This window comes from Pseudochaenichthys georgianus, chromosome 15 (assembly GCF_902827115.2).
Source record: "Pseudochaenichthys georgianus chromosome 15, fPseGeo1.2, whole genome shotgun sequence".
Classification (NCBI taxonomy): domain Eukaryota; kingdom Metazoa; phylum Chordata; class Actinopteri; order Perciformes; family Channichthyidae; genus Pseudochaenichthys; species Pseudochaenichthys georgianus.
In genome coordinates this window covers 6,551,475-6,569,709 of record NC_047517.1, presented here as the reverse complement: position 1 = coordinate 6,569,709, position 18,235 = coordinate 6,551,475, and the positions used below count along the sequence as shown (strand labels likewise).

At 40.1% G+C, this 18,235-nt stretch overlaps 1 protein-coding gene across 2 annotated transcripts; it reads right to left on the bottom strand.

Moving 5' to 3' along the window:
- Nucleotides 1–636: 636 nt before the first annotated feature.
- On the bottom strand, nucleotides 637–17,936 carry valopa (vertebrate ancient long opsin a). Of its 2 annotated transcripts, none has more exons than XM_034101100.2 (5): nucleotides 17,291–17,936; nucleotides 14,400–14,610; nucleotides 8,442–8,559; nucleotides 6,143–6,376; nucleotides 637–1,655 (listed from the first exon to the last, which is right to left on the bottom strand). In XM_034101100.2, the coding sequence occupies exons 1-5, from the start codon at nucleotides 17,652–17,654 to the stop codon at nucleotides 1,428–1,430; spliced, it is 1,155 nt and encodes a 384-aa protein (XP_033956991.1). In that variant the 5' UTR covers nucleotides 17,655–17,936; the 3' UTR covers nucleotides 637–1,427. The 2 variants fall into 2 exon arrangements, with proteins under 2 accessions (XP_033956991.1, XP_033956992.1); XM_034101101.1 differs by having other exon boundaries at nucleotides 1,426–1,650.
- Nucleotides 17,937–18,235: the final 299 nt, after the last annotated feature.

Genomic DNA, 18,235 nt, shown 5'->3' with positions numbered 1-18,235 from the left:
AGGATATTTATTGGTACATTGTATCATCGCAGTGCCAATAGAGAGCATAATACAGGCAGTGAACAGCAATTGTTGTGTATGTACACATGTGTGATATACATATATAAATAATCTAGATGATGGAATAATTGTTGGTTGCAGCTATAGCCTCACTTAGTGACCTATAAATAAAAATAGATATTGATGGATCAATAGAAGGGTGCAGACAGACAGCAGACAACCAAACTGTTTGTTTGATAACACTTGTGTGTCTCTTTTAAGAACCAAATAATTTCCCAGCTATGAGCTGTCTGTGAAATGTCATCTTGACATTCAGAGGCTTTTATCTGGCCGGAAAAAAAGATTACAGTTTTGCACCTAATTTGATCTTCAATTAAAGGGACATTTCACAGATGAAACAAATATCTGGGACACAATCAGGGTCGCGGCGCCCAGCAATTTAGTCTAATTATGTAATTTACATGAGATTACCTAAGGAAACAAGCTCTAGAGGAAAGTGTGTGTGTGTGTGTGTGTGTGTGTGTGTGTGTGTGTGTGTGTGTGTGTGTGTGTGTGTGTGTGTGTGTGTGTGTGTGTGTGTGTGTGTGTGTGTGTGTGTGTGTGTGTGTGTGTGTGTGTTGATCCCCTGCTGGCACTTCATACATATATTGTTCAGAGGCAACAGGAGATTTGCATCTCCAAGTCCCACTGACCGTCTTCACTAGCGATGAAAGCTTTGAACCAAACTCTAAACAGTAAAAGTATCCAAATTTAGAAGAGTGCTGCTCCGTCCTCTTGTCCTGCAGAGATGAGTGAAGATGCCAGAGTATAGAAAAACATCACTTTCTCTGCAGGCCCCATCACAGGCCTTCAAAGGAGAATGCAAGGACGAGATGAAAGGCTGGATGCACTGTGGTTTCTAAGAGCTGGCTAGCCCTCTACTTAAAGATGTCAAGGTTTGCGTGTTCAGCAGACTCTTTTTATCATTGGGATATAAAAGTTGAATCAAGTACCCTCTAATGTGGCAAACTAGCAGGTGCGCAAAGAGGTCAATAGAACATCTAAGATAGTTTTCAATAAGTGGACGGAGCATCTGGCAGGCAAATATTTACAAGATATATGGCTGGTAAATCTCTGAGCATTTCTGCCTGTAGAGTTCCTCCTGGCCACCTCATTTAAAAATCAAAAACTGAATAATCGAAAAACATGCTAGTGTTTGGTATCCGTTCCGAATTGTAAGTGAACTTTTTTTTTTTTAAAGTGCAATAATCATCAACCGTGGAAACCCTTTAAGAGTTGACAATTGTTAATACTTTATCCTCCATCTCCCCAACATCTGAAAACAGTTCTGTCTTTGTCCCGACAGTTTTTGAATCACACTGAATCTATCACAGAAGCTTATTATGGATTTTGGGGGTAGGAGAACACATATAGGTATGAGGGTTTCTTTACATTGGACACACTTTGTTCTCTGCGATCGGCAGCTGGACTAATGAGCCACAGTCGGTAGGAGAATCATCAGATCTGTTGCCCCCCACGGGGATGCGAGTTGCAATGGCCGACATTTCTCCTGTTTGACTGTCTGCAGTAATCCCAGGTCGCTCTGAGGTCGGGTTCAGGTGGCTGTCTGGGATAGTCCCTTTGCCACAGAAGAGCTGCATGAGGCACTTCCTGAACTGGACAGAAAACAAGAGAATTAGGAGCAGTCAGCTAAAATAATAATGTTGCACTTACATTGTTTTAGGGGTTATGTTTACGTACATGAAAAATGTCTGTAAAAGAATAATGCAAGATTTCGGGAAAAACTCTAATGACAAAACATTCAGATTATAGTTTCGCATAGTTTGGAGGCAGGGGAAAAGCTAGCCAGCATTGAGGTAGGAGGAAAGCTAGCCTAGCTCTCTCTTGAAAATCACAACACTTACTCTAGGAATCAATTATTAACAAACAGAAAAAATAAGAGATGGAAGTGGCAAGGCCTGTCAAAAGCTGTTCTTCACATAGCCCTTTTCAACCAGACAACTTTTACAAAATCGGAGAGTAAAAGTTAGCTGCTAGCAAAAAATAGCCACAGAATCATTGGTTTCCACTTAGCTTTACATTTAAAACACTCATTGATCGTTTTTCAGAGTGGACCTCACACCCTCATGCCCCAGGGAGAACTCGTGATTCCTGACCCTTAATGACCTGTCTAATTTAACACGCAAGCCTCCTAACTGCTCCCCTCAAATCAGTAATGCTTTCAAAGAGTGGCAGTAAAACCTCTGATCTCATGAAAAAAGTGTGAATGGCTTTGTTCACTCTGGGACGCTAAATGAGCTGTTAAACCTCTTACACCAAGGACTTCTGCTGGTCTGCTAGCCGTCCCCACGCCTCGTCACCATGGGTTCTCAGGCTTTTAGCTGCACTGCTCCCAGACTCTGGAACTCCCTCCCCTCGCACATCCGACAGTCAGACACAATCACCATATTCAAATCCCAATTAAAAACCCATCTGTTCAAATCTGCCTACTCACTGTAGTGCTCCCCATTATATGTTTCATTTGTGTCCACTTGATTGTCCCATCCATGATTTCCTGTTTGTGTTTTTATCGTGTGCTGTTGCCTATTAGCGTTTTATTTTTTAACAAATCGTATGGTGTCCTTGAGTGTCATGAAAGGCACCTAAAATAAAATGTATTATTATTGTATAAATCCCACCAATATTGAAAAATATAGCTTTTAATACACTACCATTGAGGGAATATGGTAATTATATGTTACCCCAAAGGCAACAGGAATAACAGGAAACACACAATAATTCAATCTGCAACAGTTTAAAGCTGATTCTAGATTGTCACAAGAATGGCGACACCAATTTCAATCATACGCCTGCATTATTTACTTAATCACTGCTATGCTGACCACATCATCATACCTAAACAGCAGAATAGGTGGTTAGCGATGACTCCCAAATTGACATATAACAGTCTGAGCTAAAATGGGAAAAGGCTAGCAGGGTGGCAGTTTTAAACAGGTGACCATTGTATTCTAAGTTTAAAATTGTTTTTGCTTGGATAGGTTAAAATAGGATCGGGGTTTGGGCTTTAAAAAGAGTACGTTTGATTCTTACTTTAGCACGCGTTGTAGTCACATAGAGTGTGACCTATTTACGTACAAACTTTTCTACTTTCTCCATTGATTCAGACATAACAACTACCGCCACTAGAGGCTTCTGTCTAACAAAAACATAAATACGGGCCGTAATACGCTGCTTGAACAGAAATCTATATGCCTGTGGCTGTTTTTTCCCCCGTTTATTTGGGTGATGATAGCTTGGTAGCCCCCAGTGTTGGGAATGTACTTTTGTTCTGGGCATAGGCAAGAGTAAGCTCAGCATTCAGAATGATACTCTGCGATTGTGTCCTAATCCCTAACCTATGCAACCTTAAGTCGGCCTTCATTTTTTTTAATCTTTGACTAAATAAAGCATGAAAAGATTAAAAGAGAATGCTGGGGAAAAAGCTTTTACTACGAAAAATAGGCCAGCCGTCGTTAGCACAGCATATGAAATGTACAGCAGAGTGGCACAGTCTGTGGAAACATTGAATTAAACCTTGGGTTACTGTCAGGCACTACATTCCTGTGGGATCATGCACATACTGTTGATGCTGCAACCTGCCGCTGGGTGAAAGTAATGAAAAAGATTTGGTATCAATTCTGCCTTCAAGCTGCCTTCACATGATCTAGTCAGTTAGTTTTGTTTTGTTTCTATGGTTACCTCCTTTGCTAGCTTGTGCCGCCTTATGCTGTTAGCTAAATGGTTGTGCGACGGAAGGTCAGCGCCAATCGATTTCAGAATTTAAATAATTTGGACTTTGAGCACAGCGATCAGCAACCATTTTTAGTAACATGTAATTTTTTTTTGATTGAGGCAGAAAACGAAATATTGTACGATTAACTATGCAAAGAGTACAGAGTGCTTATGTGATAACTTTTCATTTTGTGAAAAATATCAAAGTACACAGGCATTGATGTTGTAAGGACATTATCCCATAGGTGTTCCTCCGCCACGGTCATGGTGCATTTCTGCATTGCAGGTTTGGGATATTAATGGGGCTGTAAATATTTCCGATTTCAGTTCTTTCACTTCCAAGCAGCTTTAATTATTGCACAGCTACATATACTGTAACAGTGCTCTTTTTTCTTTTTGTTGGCCTGCATTCCAGCAATATGTCAGCCAAGCTAGCCACATGCTAGCTTACTTGCTTGATTACCTATATAATCTGAAAAATATGTGAGCGTGAAAATTCCAATGATCATCATGGTTGCTATGTAATGCTAGGAGTTTCACAAACTCAACCTAGGGCAGCGAGAGGATAATAAAGTACGCTTTCTCACATTTGACCATTCAAATTTCCCCTTCCACATCAAAGCACTGTTTCCTATCTATCCAACCTTAGTGTTATGTAATGTGCGTTATGTGTCATATGTGACCTTTTGACCTCCTAGAGATTCCAAGAGGCTGCCTCCCTAAGTATAACATGCTGCTTAAGTAGCACCCGACATGTATTATGGGAATCCCTTGAGACTCTGGTTGGCCTCACACTGTTATGTAACTCGGAACGGAGAGCGATGTTGCAATCAAGCACTGGAAGTTGGCTGGCTTCAATAGGCACAATAAGTGTAGAAGAACAACAGTTTGGCTGAAGCTGCATAGGTGTCCTTATTAACATCCAGTCAATGTCTTATTGGAGACACTATATGATGTTTGTCAACAGTGAGTGCAGCCCAAAAGTAGGGCAATCTGATGGACATGTGGAATGCATTCATCTCCCTGAAAGGAATGTCTGTTCTAGACATCGTGCCAGGCACATATAGTAGGACTTCCATATCCCTATCTGAAAATAGAACACTTTAAATTGCATGCTAGGCATAAATGGTGATGGAATGGACAGTTTTAATGTTGCGCTGGCTGGACTAAAATAAGCTATTGAAAACATAAAGACCTGTCATGTAGAATAAACACTTGCAAAGACAATGGAGCCCTGTGAGAACATGGCAGGGTACATGTTTACATGAAAAGGTCGTACTAAAGAACTTCAGCTTCACATGAAGTTAAAATGTAGCTTCACATGATGATATATAAAAAAAGGAGAGGCCAAAATGCAGTGTAAGGTAAAGAAAACCAATGTGACAAGAGTTAATTGGACACCGCATGCTCATGTTTACCGGAGATACTAAAAGAAGTAAAGTTGCTGAGTCCAGCTTTCCACAAGCAGTCAGCCCTTCGGAGCATCAGTGTTTTGAGACAGTTTGGTCCATTTAAGGTGAAGAGGAGGATACAACTGTCCCACTCTGTTGATCCTGATAAATACAGCATTCACATAACAGCCATAGACTCCTGAGACAGGGCACTTGTTGGGCATGCATTCTGTTCTGAGTCCTGAAGTATTGTAAAACACACATCCTGGTGCCTTTCTAGGCATGCCAACAGAACAAATATATCTTTTGAATAATGGGGTTTGCAGCAAACATGTTTTATGGCAGTAAGGACGTTTAACATATATAAGGATATATTGTTTTGTTCCCAATAAAAACAATTATTTTCTTCGTAAGAATTCATTTAGTCTAAAATAGATTACCTTGACATTTAAGAAGTATTTTCCAATTAAAAGCCTTTCAAGATATACCCATGTCAACTGCTACCCCCGCGACCCGACCACGGATAAGTGGGAGAAGATGGATGGATGAATCTTGTGGGAAGGTGGTTCTATTTTCCATGCTTCATAAAACCCAGTGTGTCTCACTTACACTAGGAAGGAGCTAGACAGCACAATGTAAATGCCATGAAGAACTGCAAGCCTCACAAGCATACCATAGGTGGCTAATGTCTTTTTTAACAGAGCCACGCATGGACAATTGTACTCTCTGGATTTCATGTTTCATTTATTCATACACCATGCATTATTGAGAGACAAGCTAACACCCAACAACAGAAAAAAACCGTCTCAGTATTCTGCAGCAGCTTTCATCTACTACACACTCCACTAGAGAAAGAGGAATGGACTTTCCCTTTACATTGCTTATTGACACTGCGAAAAATACTCAAATAAACCAAGCAAACATGATCGAAATGTCAGAGTTAGGTAGTATTTGTTTCTGACATTTCAACTCTCAGTTACCTGTTTGTTCATGAAGACATAGATGACTGGGTTGTAGACAGCAGCTGTCTTGGAAAAGAAGGCAGGGATGGCAGCCATCCTGGGGTCAATATGGATGGTTGGACACGCTGTGACCAGGATGGAGAAGGCTGCGTACGGCGTCCAGCCCACCATGAAGGCCACGATCATCATCACCACCATGCGGGTCACCTGCCTCTCAGGCTTCCTGGCAGTGGCCAGACGACCATGAGACACCTGGGGGAACAGAACCACGAAAAGCTATATGTCACTGTAATTAAGACAGGCTAGAGGGGAGAAAAGTACTGATTTAAAAGCTGATACTTGTACCAAATTGTTTTATTTTATTATGCCAATAACTGAATTATCCAACTCAAATGTAATATTATTATATTTGGCATTTGAAACAACTCTGAGGCTACTATTTCTTACACTTTCAACAAGTTTCGGTTTTAAAGACAGGTCACCATCTATTCATATTCAATGATATGGAATCCACTATTTTATTGTGGGAGCAATCTCTGGCGCAACTACGTGCTGTCACGGAATTTCGCAAGGTATCAAAATGATGTCATCACGTTGTAGGCTCCTGATGACGCAATATACAGAACCCCTGGGTTCTGCGCTGCAAAAATAAGGAATGCTTCAGCTATTTTATTACGATTTCAACAGGACCATACCAACAGTAATCGCCTGTCTGTATAAATAGTGTTCATTTTCCAAAAATAAAATAAAAGCTCCACAGGGAACTATGAATTTGGCTTTTAAATGTTTTTCTGCGCAGCTTGATTGTGACTGAAGTCAGGCTTTATTAATCTTTCCAGCTTCTTAATGTACTGTGAGTGCATTTACAGAAAGTAACAACAAATGTGCAGCTGCCAATTAAATGGGAATTTGCTCATTTTTAGTGCAACCTTTTATGAAATAGTTGTGATGTCAAAGTGTTGCCCCTTTATGCATGAACAATGAAAATGTAAGTCATTCTAGTTTAAGGGTTGGAGTTGAAAACAAACATCTCAAATGTGTCTCTTTATAGAGTAACAAATATCATCTGCAGCTTTATTTCAAAGCCAGTGTATTCACATTGACCATGGGGGTAAACATGCTGTAAAGACAGGAGGACTGGCCAACATTAACTGATATTTCTAGGGTAAAGGGGCCCTGTTTAGCTTTTGGGGGGTGTTCCCTGTAGTGTGTTAGATACGTTTGTGTGCATGCCAATGGTCTGCAAAGCAGAAATCCAGAGGGAGTCTCTCAATCACAACAGAGCCGGCCAGTTAACCAATCAGAGAAGAATGGGCTCTCTTTTCCAGTTTAGGGAGTAACGTATAATACAATAATAAAGTATAATACATCTCCCCATCGACTTACATTGGGAAAGTGTAAATCAGCATTTCAACGTGGCTGAATCGGTTAATCCATAGGTTGATAATGTTTCTGTGGAATAATTTTTTAATTTATAATCCATAATTCCATTTTTATGTAAAAATCGGAGAGTAAAAGTTAGCTGCTAATGGTAGCCACCAGAGTTATCACAGCTTCCGGTTTTTGCTATGCGTCAGTCTCACACACAAACATTACCAAATAAGGAGTATGTGGGAGTTCCCCTCGATTCGGCTCTGACGGTTAGAAAGACAGGTCAATCAGAAAAATCGAGCAAGGGGGGCCAGAGATAGGTCAAATCCACCCAGATATGTTGCTAAATCTCTCTAAAAAGGTCAAATGTCACTTGTTTTGCATCAATCTTGATACAGGGTAGTTATTATATGTTGTAGTCTGGATTCCTAAAGCCTTTAGTCTACCATCCCATCAGTCAAGGGTGGTTTTCACTATAAGTAACTTCTTTTTTTTGGACGGACACAATAATTTACATTTTATTACTGTGTTCAATCTGAATTTACTTTAAAATAAAAACATCTATATTGATTCTGACACTTCTTCATCCAACTCACGGGTGTAACCTTGCTTTGAGAAAAAAGATTATTAATGTAACCCTTTTAGAAGTGAAGATATGGTCATTTGTTCTGGGAATAAGCACACTACTGGAGGCTGATTTCTTCTGGTCTCTGCTGCTGACTTCAATTCTTCAGGCTCTCACATTTTCAAACTAAAGCAATTGACCTGAATATACCCTATGGCACTTATTTGGTAATATTAGCATAATTAAGCAACCAATGTGTCGATTGGTTTATAATTTGACAATTTGAATGCATTTCACAAAAGACCTCAACATGAATGAAAGTCTGAGCAGCATTTATAAACTAATGATTTCCATTTGTGTCGTGTTAGAACTCATACGTACCTTCTTGAGCTTCCGCAGGAGCTTTCCATAGCAGAAGAATATAACTCCAAGAGGAAGAATGAAGCAGGTGGCGAAGAAAGTGATGATGTAGCTGTGATCTATCATGTTGGTGGAATACCTGTGCAGAGACGGAGAACCAACATGTTAACATTCAGATTGTGCTACGGATATCAGTCAACAAATAGTTACATGTAGTGAATAGAGCAACGATTATTCAATTTATAGATTAGTCAATAGCCAATGAAATAATCTAGAAAATCGTTGATGGAATAAATGTTGGTTGCAGCTATAGCCTCACTTAGTGACCTATAAATACAAATAAATATGGATGGTTCAATAGAAGGGTGCAGACAGACAGCAAACAACCACACCGTTTGTTTGACAACATGTTGTGTCTCTTTTGAGAACCAAATCCCAGCTATGAGCTGTCTGTGAAAATAGTTTGACATTCAGAGGCTTTTATCTGTCTGGAAAAAAAAGATTACAGTTTTGCACCTAATTTGATCTTCAATTGAAAGGGACATTTCAAAGATGAAACAAATATCTGGGACACAATCAGGGTGCCCAGCAATTTAGTTTAATAATGTATTGACATGAGATTACCTAAGGAAACAAGCTCGAGATGAAAGTGTAAGGAACTACCTGGAAATGTGCGTGTGTGTGTGTGTGCGTTTTGTGTGCGTGTGTGTGTGTGCGTTTTGTGTGTGTGTGTGTGTTTTGTGTGCCTGCATCTTAGTCATCGTAGAACCAGGGAAGTGTGGCCTGCACATGTTTGTGATGGATGGATTCACACCTCAGACCTCATGAATTTATTATCATGTGCAAAATAGTACTTCATGATGCATGGAGATTTGCGAGACTGTCCAAATAACAAACACAATAATTCAGGCACGTGGCCAGGGCTATGCTGTGGTTAAAAGACGAGTTGTCAGGTATAACGGCACAACATAATCCTGAATATTCAGGAAAACTGCCAATAATTGGGGAAGTGGTGTAAAGTAAAGAAAATGTAAACAAGTACTGTACTACAATTTGAGAGAGTTGTACTTTACTTGAGTATTTAAATGTTTTGCTACTTTGTACTTCTACCCCACTTTAATTCAGAGGTAAATGGTGTACTTTTACTCCACTACATGTATTTAATACCTTTAGTTACTTCACAGATGTGGATGAATGATGTGAAATATAATCAAGTATTAAATCAGACTTTAGTTCCACCTGGAGTAAATCCACCAGCTACCCTGCAGTATACAAAGTCATTCAAACTAGCTGCTCCTTTTCCAGCTTTGATACATCTTTAATGCATCAATAATTGTATCCTGAGATAAAAAGATGAGCATAAACGAGGATTTTGGAATACATCAGGCTGTGCATGTGGCCGCAATGAGTACCTCGAACACCTGTACGGTGTCTCGCTCCTACGGTTTACAAGATGTTTTCTGACACATGCAGTATGCAGTCAGGGTGGAGCAGGTCATCAATGTGATGGGGGTTTCCTTATGTGATCTGTTCATTGCTTCATCTGAGAAATGGGTTCCTCACTGGACTTGAGGAGACTCTGAGCCCTCTATATTCACATCTTTGATAAATGCACCTAAATAGAATTATTCAGATAACACCCTGAGCTCAAATCCAACCTGTGTCTTGACTTTTCCCATAAGACTCTTTCACACAGTTCCAGATAATACATCTGTCGCAGTATGATAGATATGAGCCACAGGGCAGGTGGAAAGACCATCTGTATCTCCTTGTGTGCCAGGTGTGTATGCACGTGGAACCTTAGCAAAAGGTTCAAATCTGGTTTGGTTAAAAGAGTCTCAAGATGAAGCTCGTGGAGCGGATAAGGAGTTTGTTTGTTCATATTTTTCTACTAAGAATGGGTCAAATGTTGTGTATCGTAAAGGTGTCACTTGTATTGGGGAACCCACAGAGAATGGTCATCCAACACTGTAGTTCCCCCCTGTGTTATGGTCGTTTCAGCCTCTTTTACGTTCTTATCGTAATGTTACAGGCTCAACTCCACTTAGATATGAGGTGATCAACCCCAAAACATCTACCGTTCAAGCTGGGATAAATCTATCTGCGATTGGCAGTGTGCTCATTGGATGGTCCACCTCTAAAATACGGAGTCGCTCAGTAACTGCAGAGAGACAGCGGTGGAAAACAGAGTGTAGATCTATGAGTGCAACCACTGCAAGATGAGGTGGAAGCAAGCTAGCTCAAAGCTAAGCTAACGTAGCTAAGACCAGCCCACTACAATGACTACTGGCCAAAACCCAGGCGTAGTAAAATAAAATGGACTAAATAAGTCTGGGATTCACCCATAATTGCCAGCAACAGGAATTCTGAGATTGCTGTGACCTCATCAATACAGCCACAACAACTCAGATCAAGTAATTGATGCATTTAACAGCATTTGCCAGGACGGCATCTTGTCTTTATTATTGTGATGAACTGTTTCAAACAGACTCAATCTATATTGTAGTTGGTGGTTATTAAAACCAATCAGACTTCAGATCTGTCCACATTCCCTGCAGGGGATACCCTGGTCTCTATTTTGCACAAACAAGCTGCAAAGCCATCCCCTGCCCCCACGTTTGACATTACAGCGGCTTCTCTTGTCAACCTACTCCCAGCTGATTTAAAGGCTACAATCAATAGAAAAACAGTTAACGTGTGCGGGTATGAAGCTCCAGCAGCCTGCAGGACTGTTTGCCTGCAGGGACTGCCACAAGATGAGAGATGCAGGAGAACCACACTAACCAAAAGGAACGAGGATCATCACCCATCATAGCAGTCATCCTTTAGCGCGATGTTGCACCTGCAGCAGCGTCCACTTTTAGTTCATGTCTGAGCTTTGCCCTTTTTTGTCATCTAAAATCTATATTAGAGGTAGTGATTATGTACATGTATAATTGATAATCAGTTGTATTGATCTATGGATACAAGCTAGGTGGCATAGTGTATTCCACTTCTGCATAGTAACTTCTAAGGCAATTATTATGTAGACTGGTTCTTGTCATGATCGGTTCTGTGTGGTATTTAGAAAATGGTTCTCCTCCTGTGGCATCTCTGTTTTGTTGTCCATTCTTCCTGTCTCTGTATTTGGATTATTCCTCATGTTCGCTTTGGATGTGCTGCCCATGATCCCTGTGCCCTCCCGGTGTGTTCCTCTTTGTGGCTTTTGTTTAAACAAACTGCTCCCTTAGTTTTCTGCTAACCTTTGCTTATACCTACGTCTCTGCTTTACTGCCTGCCAATCCTGTGACTGTTATTTAATTCATAATAAATAAATTATTTGCACTTACGTTTCAGTTGAAATCTGAACCTTAGAGTTCCTTGTGATGCCCCCTAGTGGTCGAAGGTTTAAAGTTTACTTCTAATGTAAAACCTGATTTCTGAATACCTGTCTGGTGTGTTCTGTACCACTTAAAATAATGTTTGAAAAGTCATACAACAACATGTTATTGCAGAAAGAATATCAGTCTTCAGTTTTCATTGGGCCCAGTAACTATTACATTGCAAGATAAAGCGTCTATGATGTGGGTTAGGGGAGATTTAGGAGAATTGACACTTTACTACAGTAATACAGCAGCTGTTTACAGAGATGATCAGGGACGTGCACAGACCTTTTGGGAGGCAGGAGCTCAAGTGAGAAAAAGGGCACTTCCCAAAATCACTTATTAAAAAAATGTTTTAAAACAAAAAGTTAAATATAGTTGCACATCTCTGGTTTACTGACCAATTTATTTTAATACTCTCACACTCACGCAATTGTTTAATACTCAACAGAATTCTACAAAATAGTCAGTTAACACAGAGACAATGGTCTTCTTTAGTATTCACTATGCACAAGAGCAGACAACAAACTAGTACAATTAATAGTTATTAAATGAGCAGCCAACAATACAAATTATGAAGTTACTGTTTAAGGAGATTACAGGCAAAAAGATCGTTTTTTCACGAACTTGTACATTTTGTTATTTTCGTCTATTTTACTTTCATGTTTTCTTTCACTCTAGTGGAAAGAAAACTTCCAAAAAACACATAAATGGTGTTTGTTTTACTACCATGTCTGAATTCATCTATAGATTTAAAGATCTGCATATTTAAACATAACATTTCAGGGGAAAATGCTGACTTGACGTAAGTAACTATCTGGGGAAGTTGTGAGGTGATATCACTGATATGTTTTTTAGTTTGTTTTTAGTTTGATCTTGTTCACCTGCAATGCCTTGGTCACTGCATGCACATTAGCGCATTTAAATTAAGATAAGAGATAAGATAGTACTTTATTACTAGTGTACTAGTTAAAGCCTAATTTGCATATGAATGTGGCGATTGTGATGATGTTATTAGATACACATTTTACTGTATTCACCTTTAGTGTCTGTCTCCCCTTAAGTACAGTATAGGCTACATTAGCCTGTATGCCCATGATAAATTGCCTTAGCTAAACCTTGAGCTAACTTATCCATTAGCTAGTAGCCTACCTAACTTAATTTGTTTTTGTCTTTTGGCTAATTAGCTGTAAACTCGAGGCACTGGCAGTTTAGTAATTTATTCATCATCACTCACCTTCAGACAAGCCAGAAAAAGCCGGCATGACATGGGACAGTAAAGTGGGACTGCTACCTGTCTGTCAGAAGTGACTGCCGATATGCGCGAGACGTGGAGGGAGGGAGGGTAGAGAGAGAGAGAGAGAGCATCGGAACTTCACAGTCTAATCTCCTGACCTGATATATATATTTTTTTATTCAATCAATATCTTTTTGGAAAGGGAAACTGTGCAGAAACAGCAGTAGATATATATATATATATATATATATATATATTAGGGCTGTCAGTCGATTACAATATTTAATCGTGATTAATCGCATGATTGTCCATAGTTAATCGCGATTAATCGCAAATTAATCGCACATTTTTTATCTGTTCTAAATGTACCTTAGAGGAATATTTATAATAATACGTTTTTAATACTCCTATCAACATATGAGTGGACAAATATGCTTTATGCTAATGTTTATTATCATTTGAACAATGACAAATATTCTCATGAATATTAAACAACAACCTCTGAACATTACAAATATTCGCCTCAATTCAACCTGGAACCTCTCTCATACAATACAAATGGGGGGTGTGTGTGTGTGTGTGTGTGTGTGTGTGTGTGTGTGTGTGTGTGTGTGTGTGTGTGTGTGTGTGTGTGTGTGTGTGTGTGTGTGTGTGTGTGTGTGTGTGTGTGTGTGTGTGTGTGTGTGTGTGTGTGTGTGTGTGTGTGTGTGTGTGTGTGTGTGTGTGTGTGTGTGTTGGATCGTTGGAGCTATGTGCAACTCAAGGCATATATGCTCGAACGGGAGCTGCCTGGACGCTGCAATCATGTTGCTGCAATCATGTTGCTGCAATCATGAGTGTGCTCACTTCTCCTACAATGTCCCGCTGTCTGGCTTCCTGCATAAAGTCAAGTGCTCGGTGCAGTTGTGGCGAAATGTCGCTCCTCTGTTTTCATTTAAACAGCTCCGTATATCCGTTAGCGCAGCTAGCTAGCACCAGATGCTAACAACAACAACAATGCACTTGAGGTCTCTCTCTCGCTCGGGCCACATTACACACACCCTCCCGGTCCTCCCGATGGCCAGTGTGGTCTGCCACAAGCGGGCGGCAGGAGCGGGGCTGTCAGCAGATGGTATTTTAAACTCGATGCGCTCTGAAACTACGGGGCGGCCGAGGAAAAAAAATACACATGCGTTAATCGCGTTAAAATAATTAGTGGCGTTAAAAAAAATGTGCGTTAACGCGTTATTAACGCGTTAACTTGACAGCCCTAATATATATATATTCATTTATTTTAAAAAAGGGCACTTTCTCTGGAGGAAGAAAAAGTACAGGGGCTCAAGCCCACTTTGATGTCTATATGTGCACGTGCCTGGAGATGATCAAATGCTAATTGCTCACCAGTCAGGCTCACACGTGGTTCCGATCTTGCTGATAGTGTATCTGTTCCAGCCCAGCACAGGAGGGAAGGTGCAGAGGAAGGAGAAGGTCCAGACGAACAGCAGCCCCAGCATGGCGTGCTTCCCTTGCAGACGGATGTTCCCCAGAGGCCGGCAGATTACGAAGAACCGTTCGAAGGACAGAACGGTGAGGGACCACAGGGCCACGATCCCTGAAGTAGCAGGAGAGGTCAGTGCTCAGCAGCCACAATCACAAACCATCTGATCGGTTAGTTATAAGCATCACAATATTAGAGCGTGTGTATCAGTGTTCACGATACTTGAGTTTCAATTAGCTATGATCTGCCTTCTGGGTTGGGATGTAATCTGTTACTCCCCAAGCCTGTCTGTCTTTTATTTAATTTAAAACATGTTTTTATTTTCTGTAGCCTACCTTTTTTTCAACACTTTTTAGTTTTTTCCACACCAAATAGTTTTATATCTGTTTTCTTATAAATCTGAACATTTAAGTGTGTTTTATTTTTGCTGCTTTTATAAAGCACTTTTATCACATGGATTTTTTAAATTATCTATAAATAATAATAATTTCCTAATTTCCCTAATGGTATCTCACTTCTCCACTGTACTATGCAGAGTGATGGTACTGCTAACAGTTTAAGGATCCTTAGTGGGGCTATTATGCTGCCTCCTAATGGGCTAACAAAAGAAGACCCTAATTACAGTAATAAGTACCATAATACCATTAACACCACAACTTGAATGTTGTTTTTGTAGCTTTGTGGTCAAAAGAACCTCAAAGAGAGTACTTTCCCTGAAAAACATCCATTGTGTCAAGTTCTATTCACAGGGTGTGCAAAGATAGAAGAATCAAAACATACATAAAAAATACTTTCATCTTGAATATTAATAAGGGCATTTATCCTACTAATTTCTTCACATATACATGTATCCCCCTAACACACACTTCTACACACAGGTGATAACAATGCAACCCAGCTGTCAATCACTGAAACTGCTGTCAAGAAGGAAATTGAAGTGGCTTTCCACCCGAAGCCCCGTGAAGATGTAACGCTTCACTTCAGTGGACTATTGATTGACTTCCTCAATGATCATTTATCACGTCAGATGGTTCTTTTAGTGGCAGCATCTCATCCTACAGACAGAATATGGTTTAATGTTGATAGGCATTCATTTTTTAATCACTTAATCAAGCTTTTTTTTTATATGTAATGAAGTGCATCGCTACACCCAAAACACCAGGATCCAAGAATGAGATCATATTGTGATTAGATCATATATCGAGATATCCCGATACACAATTATGTTGTATACATTGATTGTAAAAATCACATACTAAGCTGAATATCCATCTATAAAGAGTGTGCAGTATTTTCTTCATTTATTCAGCTTTATTGTTCAACTGCATACACCCAATAATTCTATTTTGCACAACACATCTAAATATTGTCTTTCAGTACAACTACGTTTGTAGCTAAAGCTATTACTGAATGTTATATCTTTTTTGAAACTGCTAAATATATACATATAGTTATACAATTACCTATATATTGATTGTAAGACCTTGGACATGTACACATTAAAATGGTCAATGTTATTTGAATTCATATCGCCGGGGAAAGACTTTGCACATTGCCACTAACAAACTCAAAATCGTCAAGACAATAATAATAATAATAATATGTTATTGTCTTGACGATTTTGAGTTTGTTAGTGACAATGTGCAAAGTCTTTCCCCGGCGATATGAATTCAAATAACAAAACCCAATGTAATAAAGAACTGGAAAAAATCTATTTGTGATATTGTCATTCATTTACATTTTATAGGGGGGCGGGATAAAGGGATTTTATCATATTTTCAAAGGACCACAATCTGAATATTCATCATACATTCAGATTTTTCTGATGATTACAAATGTGGCAGTTTGACAGTCGGTAATAAACACATCCTGTGTCTTCCTATTCTGCCAGACGTCCTACAATAGGATTTCACAAACCTTATTAAATAAGGGCGCCTTTGTCAAATGAACCAAGTATTCTCTTTTCTCTTGATTTAATGTACTGCGGGCCACTTACCAGACGCAAGATCCCACTTTGAGAACCTGTAACCTTTCGAACTGAGTGGAGAAACACAAATCCACTGTCTAACATGAATGGTCACATGCTCGTAACTGTTATGACAAGTCATGCACTGCGTATGTTAGAAGGCTCTGAGCATGGCTTTGAATCCTGCCTTACAGACTCACACTGCGCCCTTTTAACTAAAAGTCTGTTGTATGCATGCTTAAAAAATATCATGAAGGTTTTAAAAAATCTACACCATGAGCTCATAATATCACAACTGTGACTTCTTTTGATTGATGCCTGAACTTGTTTTACAGCTTATAATAAGATGTGTACACATTAATGTCCACAATCCTTCCACTTGTGCTGCTATAATCCTACAGTATAATGCAGATAACACTTGCAAAGCGGCATTATGGAGGTGGAGATGTAAAGAAGCAGTATACTAGTTAGAATATATTGTAAAATAAATAAATCCATATTTATGTTTGTTCTGCTCCACTAAGTAGAATATTATTAAGTCAAGGCGTACTCATTTCATGAATTTGAGCAAAGTTACTGACATTCTGGACTGGTCAACTTTTTTATTTTATTTTTATAACAGCTGTAATGGAAATTATCTGTCACTTTCACTTTACCTACCTGTCGGATGCCCTAATTTGTGAGCAGTTGTTGAAGTCACCACAGATGGATGTGCCATGGAGCTGTTTTACACATATTTGAATACATTTAAAAACAGCTAATCAATGATTCAAACAGTTAAGATAGTTTTACAAGGCAGATCTACTATTAAAAAAATCCCAAACTTACCAAAATATGTAACAGCAAACCCTTCCAAGACACAAGCCCACTTCCCAAGGAAGAAATAACCCTTGGCGTTTGTCAGGAAACTTATTACTCCACCGATGAGCGACACCAGAAAGTCCGCGATGGCGAGATTGACTATGATATAGTTGAGGGGCTTTCTCAGCTGTTTGTACTTGAACGTTACAAACATGACAATGAAGTTCTCGCTCAGAGAGAGCGAGGTGACCACGAACATGAGCACGGCCAGGACGGTGAAGTTCCAGGGCGCGATGCCCCGGACGGGCGCGTTAAAGGGGTCATCCACCATGGAGAGCTCAGCCGCCACCGTGTAGGACACCGCGTTCACTGACAGACTCAGAGTATCCATTGTCCATGCCCAAGGTGGAGGCTATTTGCTTGGTGACCCTTTAACAGAGAGAGGGGGACGGGGAGTCCTGTTTGTGTTCTTTGTCCTCACAACTTCATGTGGAGTCGCAGTCGTCTGCGTTAAACTCGCTGCTGTGGAGCATCACGCGCGCCCTGGGACTCTTCTTCGACAAAGTTTTAGAGTTGCACACATTGGAGCTGCACACATTGGAGCACGAGTGAGAGAAGTCCTGCGTGGAGCTGTTGGGAAGCGTGTCTGTGTGTGAAGGCGGAGTGACGGTGTTTCCAGAGGCGGTGTCAGTCAGCAAGTGCATGAAGGACCGATCAGCGGCATTATGGAGCTCTTATATAGGCGGCTCGCGCATCACCGCTGCCCTCGCGCTGATGCCACGCGTCCACTTCACGTGCGCTTCTTGTGCGCGCTGCGGACACAGATGACAACAAAGTCTCCGAGCCTCCCGCTGTACTCGTTACAATCCCAGAGAGAGACATCTGTACATCCTCCAAAGGTGATAGAAGTAATTTGTTGTTGTACAGTTAGATCTTATTTTTGGGGAACTTTCATATTCATGGTAACAGATG

Bases quoted from the DNA above. Each gene is read 5' to 3' on its own strand.
- valopa (XM_034101100.2), bottom strand. From the start codon at position 17,654: ATGGATACTCTGAGTCTGTCAGTGAACGCGGTGTCCTACACGGTGGCG. The intron at 14,611-17,290 runs GTAAGTTTGGGA...CTGCTACTTCAG, and splicing joins GTTTGCTGTTACATATTTTG to GGATCGTGGCCCTGTGGTCC. The intron at 1,656-6,142 runs GTAACTGAGAGT...TTTTCTGTCCAG, and splicing joins ATGTCTTCATGAACAAACAG to TTCAGGAAGTGCCTCATGCA.